The following is a 20,206-nucleotide window of genomic DNA, read 5'->3' as shown; positions in this document are numbered from 1 at the left end:
CATCCTGACACCCCTGAATTTAGCACTACCCATGTCACGCCCAAACCTTTTCATCCCATCTCTAGTATGCTGCAACACCATTTTAAACCTTGGTTCCCATATAGCCTCTTTTCCCCACCGCTGCCATCTGTACTTAGTACACTTTGATGTTCTGGCTTAAGATAAGTAAACGAGCAGCACAGCCTCATTCATGATAGTCCAGCCGTGAACAGATTAGTACAACTAAAAGTGCAACATTAGCGTTACCCATAAAAACAGATGTACACAAAACTGGCTCAGGATTTCAAAGGAACTCCCCTATGAACTACTTCATCACATATAATTGCAAATTGTCCCTTATCCCTTCTATCTCTGCCTTATGTTTGCCTTGCTTCTATGCAACAGCAAAGAAAAAAAATGGTCCAAGTCGACACGCCATACAAACTAAAAGTTGAGTACTTTGCTCAGCTAGTAAATATCTGCGCACATGATTCGAGCCCACAAACTGCTGAGAACTTCCACAAGATTCTGTGCATTCCTACAAGGGACCCAGAACCCTCCACTCCCATTCAACTGTATGGGAACTGAGGGCATTCCGCAACTCATGGGAGTCCTCAGCACTTTGCAGGATCGAGTCCCTGGGGACTGATCCAAAGGCCATTTAAGTCAGTGGGAGTCTTTCCACTCATTTCAATAGTCTTTGGATTAATCCCTTCCTGAGTGTCTGGTTCAGTGGAATACTAACATGTTAATAATGATTTTGTGCCTTTCAGGTTTTCCTTTGCTGGAGACATTGCCCAAGGAATGGCTTATCTTCACCAGCATAAAATCTATCATGGATGCTTAAAGTCTAATAACTGTGTGATAGACGACCGCTGGGTCTGTAAAATTTCAGGTAATGAAGAGAGATGAAAATCTGAAACATGGCTAACTAACCTACTAATGCAGGTTGATTTCACAGCCTTCACTGCTCCAGCAGGACAGTGAACCAACGTTTCAGGTGGAAATGCTAACTGCAGCAGCCTTCATTAAAAGTAAACTATGCCAGAGCAAACATCCCATTACATTATCCTGTCTAGCCTACAATTTAACATGTCACCATTGCACCAATTATATGACACAAATGATGGAGTCAGTCATCAGACCTAGCAGTATATCCATGTCATTCTCTATGAATTCTTTGCCTGATGCCATTCTTTGACATAAGGCAAATCTTCCTTTCAGACAATAAACGCAGTGCCCTTTCACAGCTAGGTGAGAAGCTGGGCTTCCAGTCTAAAGAATGGGATCCTTGGAGTGTCCCAATTAGATACTGGTCAGAACCAAAACCACCAACCTGAACCCCTGTCTCCGCATACCAAATTTCAGTGCTGTCTGGATCTAGGAAATAGAAGTCAGAATTTGTATCATTCTGTTCTCTGAACACAGCTCAGCACGCGGACCCTGAGTCAGATCCTGGGGTCCAGATGAGCTTCATACAAAGCAGGTTGGAAGATGGGGTACAAAGCTGGTGGAAATTTCCCCTTTACAGTCCCCCGATGCTGTGGCCTCTGTGCGTAGGTCCAGGCCCTAGCATACATTGGAAGAGCATGAGAGCTGCTCTGACTTACCCTGGCATCTATGTAGTCCAAGACACTGAAACCACAGCTGGAGATCACCACAGCTGAGCGATGTCCCAACCACACCCCCTTTTCTTTGGGCACACCCCTACACTGGCAGCAAGGAGGTGCAGAAAAGAAGCAGGTATGCTGACTCTGGCTTGCACTGCAATGATCCTACTGTGGCTGGATACGTTGGGCCAGAACCACCACCACAGGGGTAGCAAGAAGCACTCATACCTCACCAGACAATCTCTCCCAATATTTGAGCTGCAGTTCCAGTATTCACAGCTATATTTGGGTACAAATCAGAGCAACATAGCGCTATTTTTTTAAACCAAGTCATCTCCCCATACAGAGCAAACTCTTTTAAACCACTAATATTGCTACTTAATAATGGAAGAGTTTCAGGAGTGAACACAACCCTTACGGAGTACCTGTTTCCTTCTTTCTTCCATGAAAGACTATGGATTACAGTCCTACAGAAAAGAGGATCATTATGAGGGTGCTAGTGCATATCAGCAACGTTTGATGCAGATTTACCTGGCTCCTGAGGCCCATTCGTTGTCAGACTTTGTCCCCACTTCCATGGCAGATGTGTACAGGTGATGATAAACTTTCTTGTCTTTCTCTCTGTGATCAGATAGTCTTTCGTAATAATTTAGCTAAATTCCAAAGCTATACCAGGGTGAATTTGGAGGATTGTGATTAAAAATTGATCCTTATTTAGAGAATAATTTAGATGCCAGGATCTACCCTTCCAAGATAGGAAGCCAAAAATCTCAACTCAGTCATGCTGGTGTAAATCCAGAGTAACTCCATTTGTTTTTATGGAGCTATTCTGGATTTGAATCCGGGTAAATGGATATAAACAAAAAAACTAGCCCTGGGTCTGTTTTTTTGGTTTTTTTTTAAAATCACTTCCTCCCTTGTGTTTTCCCTGTTGAAAAAAAATTATTACTTAGCTAATGGCAATATACTAAAAGTTAAAATAGGAGCAGTTTTCCAATGTGTCAGCAAAATTCATCCATCCTATATTTCCATATGCAATGAGAACAGAGTGTTTTTGCTGAATACACTGGATGGCTATATTTTGTATGGAGAGAAAAAATAGCTACATAGAGGAAAAGAATGCATTCTTGAGTGACTCCGTGCCTTTCTTTCTGAGAGAACCCAGAGGGCAATACTTCACAATCGCTCATCTGCCCAGGGGATCCTGTCATGCCAGCTTCTAGTCTGCCCCTCCGCCTATTCAAACATGTACAGGGGTTTACTAGGAGAGTTGCAAGGAGAAGAATGGTCCTGTGGTTAAGGCACTGGATTAGGAATCTGGAAACCTAGGTTTACTGCCTTGTTCTATCACAGAATTCCTGTGTAGCCTTGAGCGAGTCATTTATTCCCTCTGTATCCCATTATGGGACAATAATATTTAGTCTTTTTGGACTGTGAGAGCTCTGTGGCAGAGATTCTCTCTTACCTAGTCTTTGTACAGTGCTTAGCACAATGGGGCCCTGATCTTGGTTGGGCCTTATAGAGGCTACTGGAATACAAATAATGAATGATTAGGGGTAGTGAAGGAATAAAGGCTGTGGTGCCTTCAGTGTGCGGAGATCTGCTTTTGTATTTCCATCTCTTCTGACCCAGCCAGAGCATTTGAGCAACGAAGACTAAACAGCCAAATGCACTCCTCCTGTGGAAGAAAGCTATCCACACTATTACGTGATTAAAAACGTTAACTGCACTGTTAAACAACAGAACACCATTTATTTAAATATGTTTGGATGTTTTCCAGATTTTCAAATATATTGATATCAATTACAAGACAGAATGCGAAGTGTACAGTGCTTATATTTATTTTTGATTACAAGTATTTGCACTGTAAAAAAATAGTATTTTTTCAATTCACCACATACAAGTACTGTAGTGCAATTGCTTTATCATGAAAAGGCAATTTACAAATGTAGATTTTTTTTGTTACATAACTGCACTCAATAACAAAACAATGTAAAATTTTAGAATCTACAAGTCCCCTCAGTCCTACTTCTTGTTCAGCCAATGGCTCAGACAAACAAGTTTGTTTACATTTGCAGGAGATAATGCTGCCTGCTTCTTGTTTGCAATGTCATCTGAAAGTGAGAACAGGTGTTCGCATGGCACTGTTATAGCCAGCATCACAAGATGTTTGCGTGCCAGATGCACTAAAGATTCTAATGTCCCTTCATGCTTTAACTACCATTCCAGAGGACATGCGTCCATGCTGATGACAGGTTCTGCTCGCTAACGATCCATCCAAAGCAGCATGGACCGACGCGTGTTCATTTTTATCATCTGAGTCAGATCCCACCAGCAGAAGGTTGATTTTCTTCTTTGGTGGTTCGAGTTCTGTAGTTTCCGCATCAGAGTGTTGCTCTTTTAAGATTTCTGAAAGCATGCTGCACACCTCGTCCCTCTCAGATTTTGGAAGGCACTTCAGATTCCTAAACCTTGGGCCGAGTGCTGTAGCTATCTTTAGAAATCTTACTCTTTGAGTTTTGTGAAATCTGCAGTGAAAGTGTTCTTAAAATGAAGATGTTCTGGGTCATCATCCGAGATTGCTATAACATGGAATATATAGCAGAACGTGGGTAAAACAGAGCAGGAGACATACAATTCTCCCCCAAGGAGTTCAGTCACAAATTAAATTAATGCATTTTTTTTAACAAGCGTCATCACCATGGAAGCCCGTCCTCTGGAATGGTGGCCGAAGCATGAAGGGGCCTACGAATGTTTAGCATATCTGGCACGTAAATACTTTGTGATACCTTCTGATGGCTGTTTGGGGACATTTTTATGAATTCACTGCTAACTGTGACAGGCTTGCTCTACTCACCACTGGAGGACGCTGCCTCTTGGCGGTTTTGGGGATTAGCTCCATCAGGCCAACTCCCCTTCCAGCAGTTACACCCGATCAGTTTCTGCTCTGCAGCCCCTCTCTCGCTACAGGAACCATGTCTCCTTTTCGTGACTCAGCCCTCCAGCTAGGACACTATTGTGGTTTCCCATTCCAGGGGGTTGGGAGGTGCATCCAGATTCCTGCTCTCCGGACCAGTCTTCTGCTTCACTGCATCACAGTGCCACTCCCACAGCAGCTAGCAGGAGCACCTGGGCCCACCCTCTACTCCAGGTTCCAGCTCAGGCACCCTCTACACAGCAGCCAAGGTCTGTTCCCTGCACCTTGCTGCTTTCCCTGAGCCACTTCCACACCAACTAGCCTTCCCCACTCTTCTGGGTTTGCAAGTCTCTTCACTCCCTCCTCCCAGGCCACTTGTCCCTACAGCCCCCAACCCTTTCTCCCAGGGAGTAGCTATAGACTTCTCCCTGGTATCTCCTCTGCTTCCAATTTCCTGTCTCTTGTAGAAGCTCCACCTGTCCCTCACAGGTGAGCTTCTCTCTAATTAGCTGCCTCCAGCTCAAGCTCCCGTTTGTAGCCTAATTAGCTGATTGGGCCCACCTGGCCTAACTCCGCTCTTGCAGGGCCAGTGTGGGGAAGCACACTAACATAAAATGATTTAAATTAATTCTTCCCTGTTATCACTAAACACCCACCAAAAAGGAAATATTCTGCAGAGAAGCTTGTTAGTTTATGTCTTGGATTCATGTGTATTACTGCCTTATGCAGAGTCATACATGTATTATGCTGAGATCTGCCAGGACTCTGCTAATGACCATTAGCCATTTCAAGCCAGATTTTTAACTTCAGTGGGAGTTAGGTGCTTTTGAAAATCCCACTAGCTGCCTCTCTTCATTTTTAAGTGCCTAAATACCTTTACAAATCTGGCCCAAAATGGCTTGGCCTTCTAATGACTGAACCCAGCTATGCTGTTCTATTTCTGTGCTAGGCCTGACTTCAGAGTGATTGAGTGCTTGAGCTTCAGTGCTCCTTGAAAACAACAAGGAGTCCGGTGGCACCTTAAAGACTAACAGATTTATTTGGGCATAAGCTTTTGTGGGTAAAAATCTTCACTTCTGTCAGAGGGAGGCACGAGGAATATTCCGAAACAAATCTGTTAGTCTTTAAGCTGCCACCGGACTCCTTGTTGTTTTTGTGGATACAGACTAACACGGCTACCCCCTGATACTCAGTGCTCCTTGAGTTATGGTGCTCCTTGGAAGCAGTTGTTTTGCAGGAGTGTCTCATGCATTTTGTTTTGTCACTGCCTCACATCCAAAAAGCATCACGTTTCCCAGTAATGCCGACTTAGTTGTACATGCTTTCAGATTGCTGCCCGCTGCAGGGGCAAAGTGTGCAGTTTTAGGCTACCGAGCTGTAAATTTGTGGCTGAGCTTGCCTCTTGGAGTCACATCTTGCTAAGACCTTTCCTTAAAACAGAATGTCAATAGGTACATTGTTCACGTCTTAGGCAACTGAACACTCCAGTGAACTTAAAAAGGTTACTGAGATTTCTGTTACAGTACAACATGTCAACCCCAAGTGCCTATAAAGTCTGTCTTTGCCTAACATGGCAGATAATCCCAACTTGGCAAATAAATGGCAACAGGTGAAATCAGATAGAGGCACGTAGCACCTGAGTTGCCAAGCAATCCAGCAGAAGAGTTCCTGCAAAAGAGATGACACGTGTAGTAGTACAAGGGCTGTCCATCTAACCCGGGTTCACTAGCGCTTGGCATCTTAGTGTTTGACACTATGAGCAGGTGCTAAGCCATCTCAGCATGTGAGCATGTGTATTGCTGGCCAAAACGCCACGGGCCCAATCCTGCAGTCCATAGGCATCCAAAAGGTCCATTGATTTTCATGAGAATTTGGCCCAAATAAAGATAGATTAGTGACAGGAAAAAGAAAAAAGCAGGAAGTGAGAGAGAAAATGGGCAAAAATGTCATCTTGTTCTTCAAATGGCTCTGTTTGCGATATATTCACTACAATTATTTGTCTCTAATATTGCAGTTATTCCATCATTTTATTAGAGATCGCAACAAGAAGTGACCCTGTGCAGGTAAGAGTTGAAGAGCTATTTGTGAACGTCCTCATAATTTTGATCCTGCTGCCATTGAAGTTATTCTCAAAACTCCAGTTGACTTCAGTGGGAGCAGGATTTGGCTCACAGTACCGTGTTCACAACGGTATATATTCCCGTCATGGATCAAAATCTTCAGTGCTTACTCAGGGCTGGATCTTTATTTTGGTTACATGGGTTTAAATCCAGTTCCAGTGGAGCCAGGCTACCAGTGTAAGATTCCTCCTGGCCCCACCAGCCCCTGGGATCCTTGAGAGAAATGCAGTGGAAAAGAGAATACAGCTTCTGTTCTATTCTTTTTTTCTGGGTATGCTCTGTGGGGCTGGAGTGGGGATGAGGTATGTCACTCCTAGCCTTACCCTTGACCTGCCCACCCCTCCTTTGGCCTGCTCAGTTTCCAGTCCTCCCACAATACAGCCCCAGACCCACAAAGCACCTTGACAGGATCCAAAGCTGGGGGGACAGTGCTGGGTAGCTGCTGAACCCCTATCCATGGGGAAGGTGTTGTCTGTACATGGATTCAGGGCAAATGATCTAGGCCAAACTGTTTGCATAAAGGTAGGGTTACCATCCGTCCGGGTTTCCCCGACATGTCCGGCTTTTGGGTCTTTAAATAGCCGTCCGGGGGGAATTTGTAAAAAGCTAAAAATGTCCGGGATTTCCCCCCGGACGGCTATCTAAAGACCCAAAAGCGGCTGACAGGGCAGCCGCGCCGGATTGAGCCGCTCACTTGGGGCCGCTCCGGCAGCAAAAGCCCCTCCCCTGCAGCTTCAGCACGCCGGTAGCAAAACGGGAGCGGGAGCTGTTTGTGCCGCTACAAGCAGGGGAGGGTTGGATGAGTCAGGGGTTCTGGGGGGACCTGTCAGGGGGCAGGGGTGTGGAGAGGGATTGGGGCAGTCAAGGGACAGGGAGCAGGGGAGGGTTGGATGGGGTGGGGGTTCTGGGGGTGGCCTGTCAGGGGGCAGGGGTGTGGAGAGGGATTGGGGCAGTCAGGGGACAGGGAGGGTTAGATGGGTTGGAGGTTCGGGGGGGGCAGTCAGGGAACAGGCAGCGGTTGGATAGGCATGGGAGTCCCGGGAATCTGGCGGGGGCAGGGGTGTGGATAGGAGTCAGAACAGTCAGGGGACAGGTAGGGTGGGGGGGTCTCAGGAGGGGGCAGTTGGGTACAAAGATAAGGGAGGCTTAGATAAGGGGTGGGGTCCCGGGGGGTGATTAGGGGCAGGGGTCCCAGGAAGGGGCGATCAGGGGACAAGGAGCAGGGAGGGTTGGATGGGTTGGGGGTTCTGTGGGGGGCAGTCAGGGGGGCGGGAATTGGGAGGGAGTGGCTAGGGGGCGGGGCTACACCCCCCTCCCCCGGAGTGTCCTCTTTTTTGAAAGTTCAAATATGGTAACCCTAATAAAGGATTTGCATCAAAATCAACGTAAGGTGCCCTGAAAAAAATGTGCATAACAACTCTGGCTCCATAAAACAATTTTGCTTAAAAATAACTCTAGTGGCCTGCACTTATGGTTATGGTTCTCCTACTGTTAACTGTTCATGCCAGTGGCCCAGTGTGGTCCTTCCAGCTTCATAAGGGGCTGTGGCTCTCACTGTGCCTGATGTTTTCAATCATTTCAAGAGCTGCTCCCCTTCAATATAGGCTGAGCTCAGATCTTGTCAGCTGAGTGAGAGTTTGGAGACAGCCGTCTGTGGCAGAGTGAGAGATGTAGACCTCTTCTGTACTCAGACATGAAAGCCCTGATCTGGAACATTTCCAGTGGAGAGAACAAAGGAAGGCTTCTGTACAGGAAGTGATAGGCAAGAATATGTCCCCACCATATGACAATAGGGGTGTATTTTCAACATGGTGGATGAGAAACCTACCAGCTATTCTCACTTTCCTTGATTGGTGTATTCAGTGCTTTACATCCTTATTATTGATTTCTTTTCACTGCTGTCCTCATTCCTGTCCTCTTCTTCCAACGTTGTTTTCTCAAGGATGATTCTCATTCAGCGGAATATTCCTCGTGCCTCCCTCTGACAGAATTAATTTCAGGAAAGTCTGAGAATTCCTGCCCATGCCCTACAGACTATGTGGAGGTAAATAAGGTTATTTAGTCTCTCACACAAAAATCTTTATTGCGGTGAACTTCAGATTGCAGGCACATGACAATGGTTTCAGTGCAATATTCCTTTGAGGAATGTAAACATTATTTTTAAGTTAGAAACCCAGGAAATGCAGAGTTAAGATTGTACTTTTTAAGGAAGGCACCATAAAATGCTCTTTAGCTTTAATATCCACTACAGGTATGTCTACACTTACAATGCTGTCGTGGCACAGCTGCAGTGCTTCAGTGTACACGCTCACGCCAGTAACGGGAGAGGTTCTCCCATCATCGTAGTTAATCCATCTCCCTGATAGGTGGTAGCTAGCTCGATGGAATAATTCTTTCATCAACCTAGCACTGTCTCCACCAGGGGTTAGGTCGGCGTAGTTACATCTCTCAAAGGTGTGTATTTTTCACACCCCTGAGAAATGTAGCTATGCTGATGTAAGCTTTCAGTGTGACCAGCCCGATGAAGGAGCCATTATTCTGCCAAATGGAAAATTTCAGTTTGTCCCCCAAAAGTTTCAGGGCAGTAATGTTTTCAATATTCAGTCATTGGAATTGTATGGCTTTTAATTTTGTTATCAAGTGTCAAGTCCATGTACATATTTAATATCAGTGAAGCTTTATTGTTAGCATTTGAAAGTCAGTTGTTAGTCAGTTATAGTATGTGTCTGGAGATTAAAGGTCTGAGTCTCATTGACACTAAGTGCTGGTCTGCACACACAATTGCACTGGTTTACTAAAGTGTGTCTTTAAACCAATTTAGTTAAACTGGTGCAAGTTTGTGTGTAGGCACTCTCAGGCCTGGTCTACACTGGGGGGGGGGAAATCGATCTAAGTTATGCAACTTTAGCTATGTGAATAACGTAGCTGAAGTCAACGTACTTAGATCGACTTACCATGGTGTCTTCACCGCGGTGAGTCAACTGCTGCCACTCCCCCGTCAACTCCGCCTGCACCTCTCGTGGCGGTGGAGTACAGGAGTCAACAGGAGAGCGCTCGGGGATCGATTTATTGCGTCTAGACTAGACACGATAAATCGACCCCCACTGGATCGATCGCTGCCCGCCGATCCGTTGGGTAGTGTAGACATACCCTTAGTTCACTTTAAGAGTGTCATAGCTTAGCTTGTCAACTTAAATGAAACCAACCTACCCTTAAACTGAAATAAGAGTGTCTATACTGGGTTTTACATTGATTTAACAAAATCAGTTTTTAAACTGAGTTAAGTTAAACTAGTACAACTTCTGTGAATAGATAAGCCCTAAAGCCACTTTCCACCACTCTGGCAGTGTAAAGTGCTCTTAGTGTAAATAAGATTTAAAAGTATTTGACAGAGGAAACCAAGCATGGCTTTTGAGCATTGCAGTGTTTCTCCCAGTAGCACATTCATTTACTAATGCTATTGAATTACATGGGCCAGATTATCAGTCGGTGTATATCAGTGTAGCTCCAGAGACTTCAATGTAGCTATGCCATTTTATGCCAGTTCACGATCTGGCTCCAAGTTCAAAAATGGTCCAAGCTATAGTGCTCGAAGGAAAACCTATCTCTACCTTGAACTATTAAGGGTCATTTGATTTCTCTCTCCCTTTCCCTGTTTCAGCTAATCAGGAGGTGCAGGAAAACCAACCCAACCCAAAGGCCTACATTTGAGCAAGTCAAGAAGTTATTGTACAAGATGAATCCTAACAAAGTTAGTCCAGTTGACATGATGATGACTCTGGTAAGCTTAATAGAGTCTTAACCAAACCAGAAAACAACCCAGGCAGGAGTTAACATACCCACCTGAAACTGCTGCCAGCTCTCCCTTCTAATCACTTGGAATGGTCTTGTCCTTTGATGTCATGCCCTTTGTTTGCGAAGAAGAATAACAATCACTCATTGACCTCTAGTAGAATTAGCTGTAGCTTGAGCTATTGTGGACGCTACAGTTAACTTTGAGCCCCAGGTTCCATTCTAGCCCCTTTCCTTCAGTTCAGTTCTCAATTTTGTTTGGGGCTGAATTAAAAACAATAATGTGACAACATTGTTTCTTAAAAATGCAGGTCTGGAAATCCTGTCCTCCTCCTCAAGTGCAGAGCTCCCCAGCTGCAGCAGCAGCTGAAGCCCAATTTACTATATATCAAGAGCACAGCTCTCCAGAAGCATCTTGAGTGCTATTGCGCAAGGCTTTGGTGGTGGGAATGGGGCTAGTGGCACCACCATCTATTGCCACTCAGAGTAGGGGTGCATAAGCCACAGCATGGCCTAACGCAGCTCTGTGATCAGTTGGTGGCGGCTTGAGACTTAGGTCCTTATGTGGTCCCTGCAGAGGGTTTCAACGCACGTCTCTGCAACTGGTACTATCCAGGACTTGGCTCCCAATAATTATGTAGAATTTGAAAGCAATGGGGCAAATTCTACCTTCAGAAGAATGTGATCTTACTGTTTTCCTGTGGGACCCATGAATGTACCTAAGGACAGAATTTGGTCTAGAAAAAAATAATCTAGACCAACTTTTGACTTGTGCCCATCTAAATGTTACCAAACCAGAACCAGCCAAATGCTGAACTGCCTGCCGTTTATAGACATGAACACCTTAGTGAATGGATTATATTATGGAATCTGTTTGTCCTGCTTAGATGGAGAAATACAGCAAACACCTGGAAGTAGTAGTTGCAGAACGAACCCAGGACTTAATGCATGAAAAGCAGAAGACTGATCGTTTATTATATAGTAAGTCAATCATATTACAGAAAATATAGGGTATTCTGAGCAGTAATAATTGAAATTTAGCTTTCCTAGTGGCAAGCAATGGAAGAAACTACCTTTTAATAGGTAATCCTTTAATAGAGTTCCTCCATGCAAGATTCAATAGATATTTATCATTTCTTTATAGTTCTCCCCCCCCAAATAAATACTTTTACATTGAGTAGTTAATATTCCAGCTTCCTCAATGTTCTGAGACCCTCTTCTGTTGCTGAGAATGTCAGCTTGTGCAGTTCCAGGCAAGCTGGAGGATATTGGGGAGCTCATAGAGGAGTTGGGTTCTTTCATAGATTGTGCACTATAGGATTCACAAGAGGATGGGAATGTGAGGACAGACAGAGACAACAAGGGAGAGAAATCAGGAAGGAGAGAAGGGAAAAAGGAGAGAGAAAAGACCAGAGATGAAATACACAGGAGAAGAGGAGACAGAAGGCAGGAAAGAAAAGACAGAGGAAAACAAAAGAGAGATAAAGAAAGATAGAATCAGTGATGGCCCTGGTTACATCCAGACTTCCTCTGACTTTGGAATGTTTAGCTCCCAAGCTTTCTTCTAGCCCTGTATAGATCCAGGGGGCAACTAGACTAGGATTCAGAAAGGAGGTTTGATTCCAATCCAAGCCTATCTCTAATAGTAACACTAGTTGTAATAATAATAATTAGAATACATAACAAGCAGCACATATGGATAAGTTCTGACATCAGTTACACTGGTGTCAAACTGCTGTAACTTCATTGATTTCCACAGAGTTACTCTGGATTTAGCAGGCTGTAAGTGAGGGCAGATTTTATTCCTATGTTTTTTCCAATGTCAAAGCATTTTACATTCATAAACGTTTCTTTTGCTTTCTATATCTGAGTGGGGAAAAATCAGATTAAGCTAATTTTATCCTTTTCATGTATTTCTCACCCTACAATAACAGTTGACAATCTCGCTTTATGCTCTAAAATAGGTATGTTACCCAAGCAAGTAGCAGATGATCTGAGGCAAGGAAAACCTTCACAAGCCCAAAGTTACGTAATTGCCACTATCTTTTTCAGGTAAGTGGGAATGGGTGGATTTAGAACTATAATTTACTTGCACAAAACAATTGTGGTCAAGTCACTTGTAGAGAGGAGGCAAATAATGTCCATGAAACACAAACATTAAACTTTTTGTTTGAGTGAGACCATAAAGGAGGTTTGCAAATTTCCACCTGTGGAAAGGAGTGCTGTTAAAATGCAATGGATGAAACCTTGGTTCCAGGCACATAATTTCTATCAAAGCTGTGATCGCTGGTGGGAAAATGGCAAAATTTTCCTCAGGGCAAATTTGTGAATTTCTATGAAAGGTCACAAAATTGCCATTTTTTATGTTAAAATGAATGAAGTGGAAAGTGAGACTATCACATGGCTGCAAGTCTAGCACTCGGTAATACATCACCTCTAGCAGTTAAAAGAAATATTTATTGCCCAAGTCTGGACTAAGTAAAGACATCAGGATCGGTCCCTATGGGGGGGAAAACAATACATACCTCAAACATGTTTTCAGAGACTTTATTTGGCTTTCGGCATTGAACAGCATGGTAAAAGGTACAGCGGTGAGTTGCTGTCCAACAATTTAAAGAGCTAGCAGCTCAGTCCATGACAGAGGTAGGATCTTATGTCCACTTTTTCTTGTGTGCATAGTCTAAAACCAAGGACCTTTTATCCACAAAGTCTGGTTGTAGGTGAAAAATTGTCTACTCCGTTGGAAAGTGAAGCTGACTTAGTTCTGTCCGGTCTTTGGTACTGATGGAATCTCTTCTTGCCTAAGCAAATGTTTTAAAGAGGAATATCCCCAGCCAGAAAGAGAGACTTCAAAACAAACAGAATGAAAACACAAATTCAGGGCTGGATGTTGGGGGTGGGGGGGTCAATACTTCAGCTGAGAAAATAGTACTGCATGGGAAGATGTGCCATTGTGCTCATGTTTAACCAGAACACCTGACTGGATGGTGTTTAGCCAAACACCTCACTGGACAGTGTATGTTCTCTTGTTGTGCCTTACCAGTGACATTGTTGGCTTCACTCAGCTATCCAGCACCAGCACACCTTACCAAGTGGTGGACTTCTTAAACAAACTCTACACTACCTTTGACGAAATCATAGACAACTATGATGTCTACAAGGTGGAGACGATAGGAGATGCCTGTAAGTTCCCTGTGCTGTGGGCAAGTGGGGATTTCATAAGAGGCTTAGGAGAAGAAGGGCTCAAAGCATAAGAATGAACAGTCCAGGGGATATGAATAGCTCATTGCCACATTAAGGACCAGAATAATTACATTTTGAGAGGGGAGAGTTCTAACACCACCCTAACGATGAAGGTTCATTTTCCCCCCTACATGTCCATAGTATTCCATTAAACCTGATGAAAGGAGAGAAGTGGGTGGAGATGAACAAATCCTTCTGAGTTTGATTTCTGTGACCTGCAGGGTCCAGTCTTAGATGCTGACAACAGATCAATCGTGGCTGGTTCACTTGATGGCTTGTGCTTTACAGAAATGTGTGACTCTCATATGAACCAATGCCAACAACCCATCCCCACCCCACACCTTCTGCCCAAGACTCCCTCTCCCAAATGTTATCATTGCTGTCTTCTCAAGCAGAGTGTGGTAGCCTTATCCTCCTTCCTACTCTGTATGGAGCTGGAGGCTCTCTCTGGGTTCTTTAGAAAAGACGCCACTCATTCTTTCCCCCATATTGTAGGTTTGCAAAGGGTGGCTGCCACTTAAAGACTACTCTTGCAACAAATCTTCCAGGATCTTGCGGGCAATGGACTCTGAACCCTTAAATGTTAATGGTAGTGATGAAACACCTCTTGCTGCAGCAGCTGTTGCACACATTAGGGATCCCGAACATCTTAGCTAGCATTTGGTTACTCAAATGGATTCCTTAGCCACAGAGCTAGTGACTATCTCTGCCCTTGCTGCTCAGTGTAGGAGCCAGTTTCAGAAGGCATGGGAGAGGACTCCTGATGGATTTGGGGTTCCTTGCCATTTCCTGGTGACCCCCACCCAAAGCTAGAAGAGCTGATACCCTCCGTGAGGCCCTGTGCCCCTTCTCCAGAGTCCTTGAATGTGGGGAGGGGTAAGAGGGAAGTCCAAAGTTTTGCACAGCTCTAGAAATTAATCACTCAAAATATTATACTGTGTTTTCTGTCCTAGATTTGTTTCTGGAGATTTTTGCCCTAAACTTAGAGCTAACCCAGTGTGTGAAAAGGAAATAGGATTTTTTAGCTAAGGCCAGCATCCTTCTAACAAATGCCTGTTTAAAACGACTCATGTTGAAGGCTGATGAGGCTGTATTTTTGTTTTGAGACATGGTCGTGTCGGGGGTACCCAAAGAGAACGGTATTCGTCATGCCAGTGAAATAGCAAGTATGGCTCTAGACCTGGTGGCCGTGTGCAAGACATTTAGGATTCCGCACAAACCCAACACCCAGCTAAAGATACGAGCAGGAATCCACTCAGGTATGTGGCTATGCTGCCATCTGGCAAATGTTTGTAATAGCGTCTTGTCTATGTAAAGATTGAGCTGAATTTTCAGCCAGGGGCTGAGCCCCAGGTAGATGCACTATCACCTTATCCTTAGAATCCAAGATCCTGTGACAAGGCAGTTACTGCTGAGTGGCAACTGTTGAGTTTTAAATGGCCCTCACCATTCCTCTGACATGGATGCTTTTGCAAAGAGCGCCCCACCAGCCAAACTGGGAGGAGCAGAGCCCACTTGTGCCTCACAGAAGGAGAGAGAAAGCTGGTGCTAATACAGGCCAGGGATGGTAATTTTGTTGCCATTGCTAGTCCCAGTTAGTTTGTTCGTGATCCCAAAAGAGTTTTTTCCTCACATCCTTGACTCAGCTCCCACACTTATGCTTTCTCTGCTTCCTGATCTGGGTCACCATCTGATTTTCCCACTCATCTGCATGCCTGGTTGGCAATACGGAGTCTGGATTAGACCAGCACTCATGCTGTGATGCTCAGCACTTTGGAATGCGGCCCCAACAAGACTATTAGCCCTTGTTATCGCAACAACAGAGCAAACCCTTCTCAATTTAAAGCAGAATGGGCTGACATCACAGAACCAAAGCTAAGATTCAGTAGAGATACCTAGGAATAGAAAGCTCCTCTGCTATTGTCAGCAATATATGAGCTTGGTTCCTGCTCTTGCTTTTCCAGATGCTTAGTGTGTGCAGGGCCAGCCTAAGGTATTTTTTGTGGGGCCTAGTGTGAACAGCTCCCGTGGAGACTCTGTCATGGGTCCACTTACCACAGTGGTGCCTCTTTACAGGGATTAGCTCCGCCAGCCAGTATGCCCTCTCCTGATGGTGTCTCTCCCATCGTTGTCTCAGCCTGCAGATCCGCCTCAATCCAAGTACCGCAGCACCCTCTTCATGACTTGGCCCTCCCTCTGGCCATGTCACCATATCCATGTTTCCCCTTTCCAGGGGGGAAGTATCTTTGTCAGTAGTCCAGCCACTTCCCCAGTGGCGAGTGGGGGGTCCCAGGCCCACCCACTACTCCGGGTCCCAGCCCAGGGACCCTGTCAATGGCAACCACGTGCTGCATCTCCTCAACTCCCCTTATGACTGCTATGCTTTCCTGGGCCTCTTCCCGGGCCCCCAGCACCTGCTCTGCCCTCACCTCAGAGCCTTCAGGCACTGCTCTGTCCAAGGTACTAGCACTCCTTCCTCTAGCTAGGAACACACTCTTCCCTCCTTGAGCTCCAGACAGTTACTCACCCTGCTCTGCTCTGCGGCCCTTCTTATATAGGCCTGCTGGGCCCGGATTGGCTGCTTCTCACAGCCTCCCTCCTATTGGCCACTTCCTCACACAGCCTCCTTAGGCCTCTTTTAACCCCTTACATGCCAGTGTAGGGCAGAAACCCCATCACAGACCCATCTAGCTCTCTGCTCATCTATGACCAGGCCCTCCTCCCCAGACCCTTCTGTGTACCCATAGCAACTCCTGCCTGACTGTGATCCCTCCATCCCAGCCCCTACCCTGCTCATGAGGATCTTGGGCTTCTAGTGACTCACCTACATGGACCTGGAAGTCAGTAGTGGAGGTGAAGCACAACTTGTCAAATGCAGGGGATGATTAGGACAGTATCAGCATTTATACCTTGTCATGGTGCAATGCAACCAGACTGGACCACAAATGGGGAACTGGGGACACTGGACCAGAGCTGTGTGTGGCACTGGGCCCTGTGCAACCACTGAGGTTACATGAGCCTAAGGTCCATTCTGAGTGTGAGTTAAAAACATCTCCCAGAATATTTGGCTTTCTTTCCTTCAATAGGGCCAGTTGTAGCTGGAGTTGTTGGAACCAAAATGCCCCGGTACTGCTTGTTTGGAGACACTGTCAACACAGCTTCCAGGATGGAGTCCACCAGTGAGGGTAAAGAAAAGCCAAATGCTGGGGCAATGCTTAGCACATTTTAATGAGTTGTGGAGAAACAAAAGGCTGAGTTCTGAGTCCAGCCCTGGCTTAAGAGGGTGCAACTCCCAACCTCAGGAGGCTTTTGACTTGAGGGCTCAACTGTGCAGCCAAGATCCACAGACAGAGGGGAACCTACATGCATGGCTTTCCCCTCTTGTGAAAAAGGGGGCTCCACTGCCTTGTGACAGCCTCCCCTCTTCCTCCAGGCCCAAGAGAGGGGTCTCCAAGGGTCCAGAGCTCCTTGCAGGAGATGGGGCAGGCTGCAATCAGGCCCTGGAGATGCATAAGATTAGCAGGGAATGTTCATTGTTCGTCCTCCTTCCCTGCACTCAGCGGAGCTCATCGCAGAGCTATAATATGTTCTATGGCCCACCCTCCTCAGTGTAACTTCCCTTTAAATGGGGACTGCTAGTGACTACAGAAAGTTTGACAACCTGGCTCCATTGGAACTGCACCCTCAGTCAGTGGAGGTGGGGGAAGTCTGTTGCATGGGGAAGCAAACCCTGTTGTCCAGCAGAATGATCAGGAAGAAATCTTCATGAGAAAATCTGCGGACAGAGTTCTTCTTCTTCAGCTCCTGCCAGGGACTGACAGAGTCCCGAGTTTGGTTAGCAGACTTTATCTTTAGCTGAGCTGAAATCTGATTTGGTCCAAGCTCCAGGGGCCAGAAAAAGCTGAATGAGCCAAAGCTGGGCTTTTTTTTTTTTTTTAGACATATTTGTTCCTCTAATCCATGAGAGAAAGAAGGTTACATAGTTTTGTTGGATGGGGTTACTATGCTTTTCAAATGTATTAAAACAGGGCAATTTTCCAATATATTTTAAAGGGCTGTTCCACTCCAAAAAGTGACTCTCAAAATTGTCATGATGGGGTTTAATATGTCCATTGTGCCTTACTGATTCCATATCAAATTTGCCCAGTTTACAAATTGAAAGTGTGTTTCCTCCCCCATCCTAACTGCTAGCCTTGCAAACTCGACCCATGGATCTGAGAGTCAAGCTGGGTTCTTTCCTTCTCACTCATCATCACTAGTATGAAGATTCTGCAGAACAAATTATGCCCTCAGTGACATCTGTTCACCCCCATTGTCTTCAACTCATGCTCTCAGTTATGTGTGCAACCTCATTAGCCTTCTGTCGATCTCCCAGTCTGCTCCCTTCCTCTTCTCCCTTTGCACTCTCCTGGAGTGAACTCATTTGATACCATAGGCTCAGCTACCACTTTTATGCTGATGACTCCCAAATCTTTTTCTCCATCCCTCACATTTCATCTTCTCTTCAGTCATGTATCTCTACCTATCTCTCACCTCTTCTTCTGTATGTCTTATCAGCACCTCTAACACAGTGTGCTAAGAAAAAGCTTATCATTTTATGACCTTAACCCTCTCCTCTTTCCATGCTTCTTTCGGAATAGTCATCTGAGGATTTCAAATAGCTTTACACACTGTAGGTAACTAACCCGGAGGACCTCACAGTGATAGGTTAGAAGTATTAACTTCCGTGAAATCCAGAATTTCCATCCTGTGTGGACATAACATTTGTTTCTGTTCCAAATCGGGATGAAATGTCAAAATATCAAAACTGTTTGTGGGGCAAATAGTTCAGAAAAGTTTTCATTTGGAAATTATGGAAACATTTTATTTCAGCATTTTTCAATCTAAATGAAATGTTCTGAGATTTCTGAATCAAAATGCTGTGGAAAAATTTGATGTTAAGGAAACTGTTTTTTTCTGTCAAAAAAATCATTTCAGTGGAAAAATCCTCCCACCCCCAGCTCACGAATCATCCCCATTTTTACAAATAGGTAAATTAAGTGTCTGGTCCCATGTCACACAGAGAATTCGTTGCAGAAGTGGGAATAGAACCCAGGAGTCCTGGTTCCCAGTCTCCTGCAATGGATGAGACAATAAGCATTTTGCATGAGTATAAATCCTTCCTTGGTTAGAGAAAAGATCATGTTGCCAGAATAATTCAGTAGAAGTATTTATACAGTTACAGGAGATGGCACCTCCCCCCTCTTTTTATTTATTTATAGGCTTGGAGGCAGTGGGTGGGTGGAAATTTCTCTTAGCTTTAGTCTTTGTTCAAAAGTGAGTACACAGAAAAGGCAGTGGCTGTTCAGTGGCCACTGGCTAAAACTCCATATGGATTTCTTCCCTGTGAGATGAAAGGGTCACTTGTCAAGCAACTCCAGCCAGGCAGCTATAAAGAGCTGAAAAATAATATCGGATACAGGATGTGATGTGAAGTGTTTGTTGACAGTCACGTAGGTGTCCTGAGATGACTTACAAAGAGACCAAGGACCTTTCAGTTCATCTGTGAGCATTTCAAATAACATGGTAGTGACAGCCAAGAAATGAAAAGAGGTAGGTGTCATTCAATAATAATGACCCAGCCTGGGGGGCAGATGGAAGTTTAGTCGCTATTCATTGCTGGCTAAGTCTTCAGTGGATAAATGGTTACAATAATATGGCAATTTCCCCCCTTCCAGCTCTTAAAATACAATGCAGTTCAAATACGTACCAGCTGTTGGAGCAGATTGGAGAGTACATATTAGTGTGTCGTGGGAATTTGCAAGTCAAGGTAAATATACAGCATTTGTGCTCAGCTTTTCAGAGGGGGAAAGTGTGAACTGTCTTCTGGAATGCCGTTGTTTTAATCCTTCATACCCTCCTCGCTCAGAGAAGGGCTTTACTGAATCTGAGCGGTGCCTCCAGCTGAAGAGGCCTGGCTGGAGTTCCATGGAAGGATCACTCAGCGGAGTTTGCTCAAGGGTGACATAAGCTGCTCCCAGGCCCAGCCAACTCTGGGAGCGAGGGCCCAAACAGGGGCTCCACACTCAGATTCACGGCTTGGCAAGCCACCCTGCCTGCCTGCTTCAAATCAAACACGAGACTTGAAAATAGCGATAAACAATAAACGAACACAAACTTTGTGTTTGGAACCTGTCAATCCTAACGGCCCCCATTTTGGGAAGTAATTTCATTCTCTGTGGGATTTTCTCTTTGTGGTGAAAATGGACCTTGAATAATCACAACCTTTGGGAGGAATCTGAAGCCAGATCCAAAACTGAACACTGCAGGCAGCTTCTCTCACTCTGTAAGGGGCTGATAGAAAACCCTTGGCCCTGGACTTTGAAGGGTGTGAAATCTAGAACCCATTTTTTTCCATTTTGGGTCCATATCTGTCTGGCTAATTATCCTGCCATGCGAAGCATGCAGGTAAACGTCAAAGTGTCCCACAGTTTTGCTTTGCGAAAACAATTCATTTCCATGGCCTCGCTCTGAAACAGGCCCATGCCTATCTACACCACATGGAC

General features: G+C 45.1%; 1 protein-coding gene across 1 annotated transcript in view; it reads left to right on the top strand.

Moving 5' to 3' along the window:
- The window catches only part of LOC113405339 (atrial natriuretic peptide receptor 2-like), a 40,810-nt gene that overhangs the window by 19,834 nt on the left and 770 nt on the right, over positions 1–20,206 (top strand). Inside the window, exons 13-23 of the mRNA XM_029914334.1 lie at positions 753–874; positions 2,041–2,182; positions 6,521–6,569; positions 8,569–8,670; positions 10,288–10,407; positions 11,306–11,399; positions 12,383–12,470; positions 13,462–13,601; positions 14,768–14,920; positions 16,748–16,846; positions 19,379–19,470. Of these exons, the coding sequence (XP_029770194.1) occupies positions 753–874; positions 2,041–2,182; positions 6,521–6,569; positions 8,569–8,670; positions 10,288–10,407; positions 11,306–11,399; positions 12,383–12,470; positions 13,462–13,601; positions 14,768–14,920; positions 16,748–16,846; positions 19,379–19,470 (1,201 nt within the window). The remainder of the gene's footprint in view (positions 1–752; positions 875–2,040; positions 2,183–6,520; positions 6,570–8,568; positions 8,671–10,287; positions 10,408–11,305; positions 11,400–12,382; positions 12,471–13,461; positions 13,602–14,767; positions 14,921–16,747; positions 16,847–19,378; positions 19,471–20,206) is intronic.

Source organism: Terrapene carolina, unplaced genomic scaffold, assembly GCF_002925995.2.
Source record: "Terrapene carolina triunguis isolate 2854851 unplaced genomic scaffold, T_m_triunguis-2.0 Scaffold35098, whole genome shotgun sequence".
Classification (NCBI taxonomy): Eukaryota; Metazoa; Chordata; order Testudines; family Emydidae; genus Terrapene; species Terrapene triunguis.
Note: the sequence above shows the minus strand (reverse complement) of the source record. Positions and strands in the feature narration are given on the sequence as shown.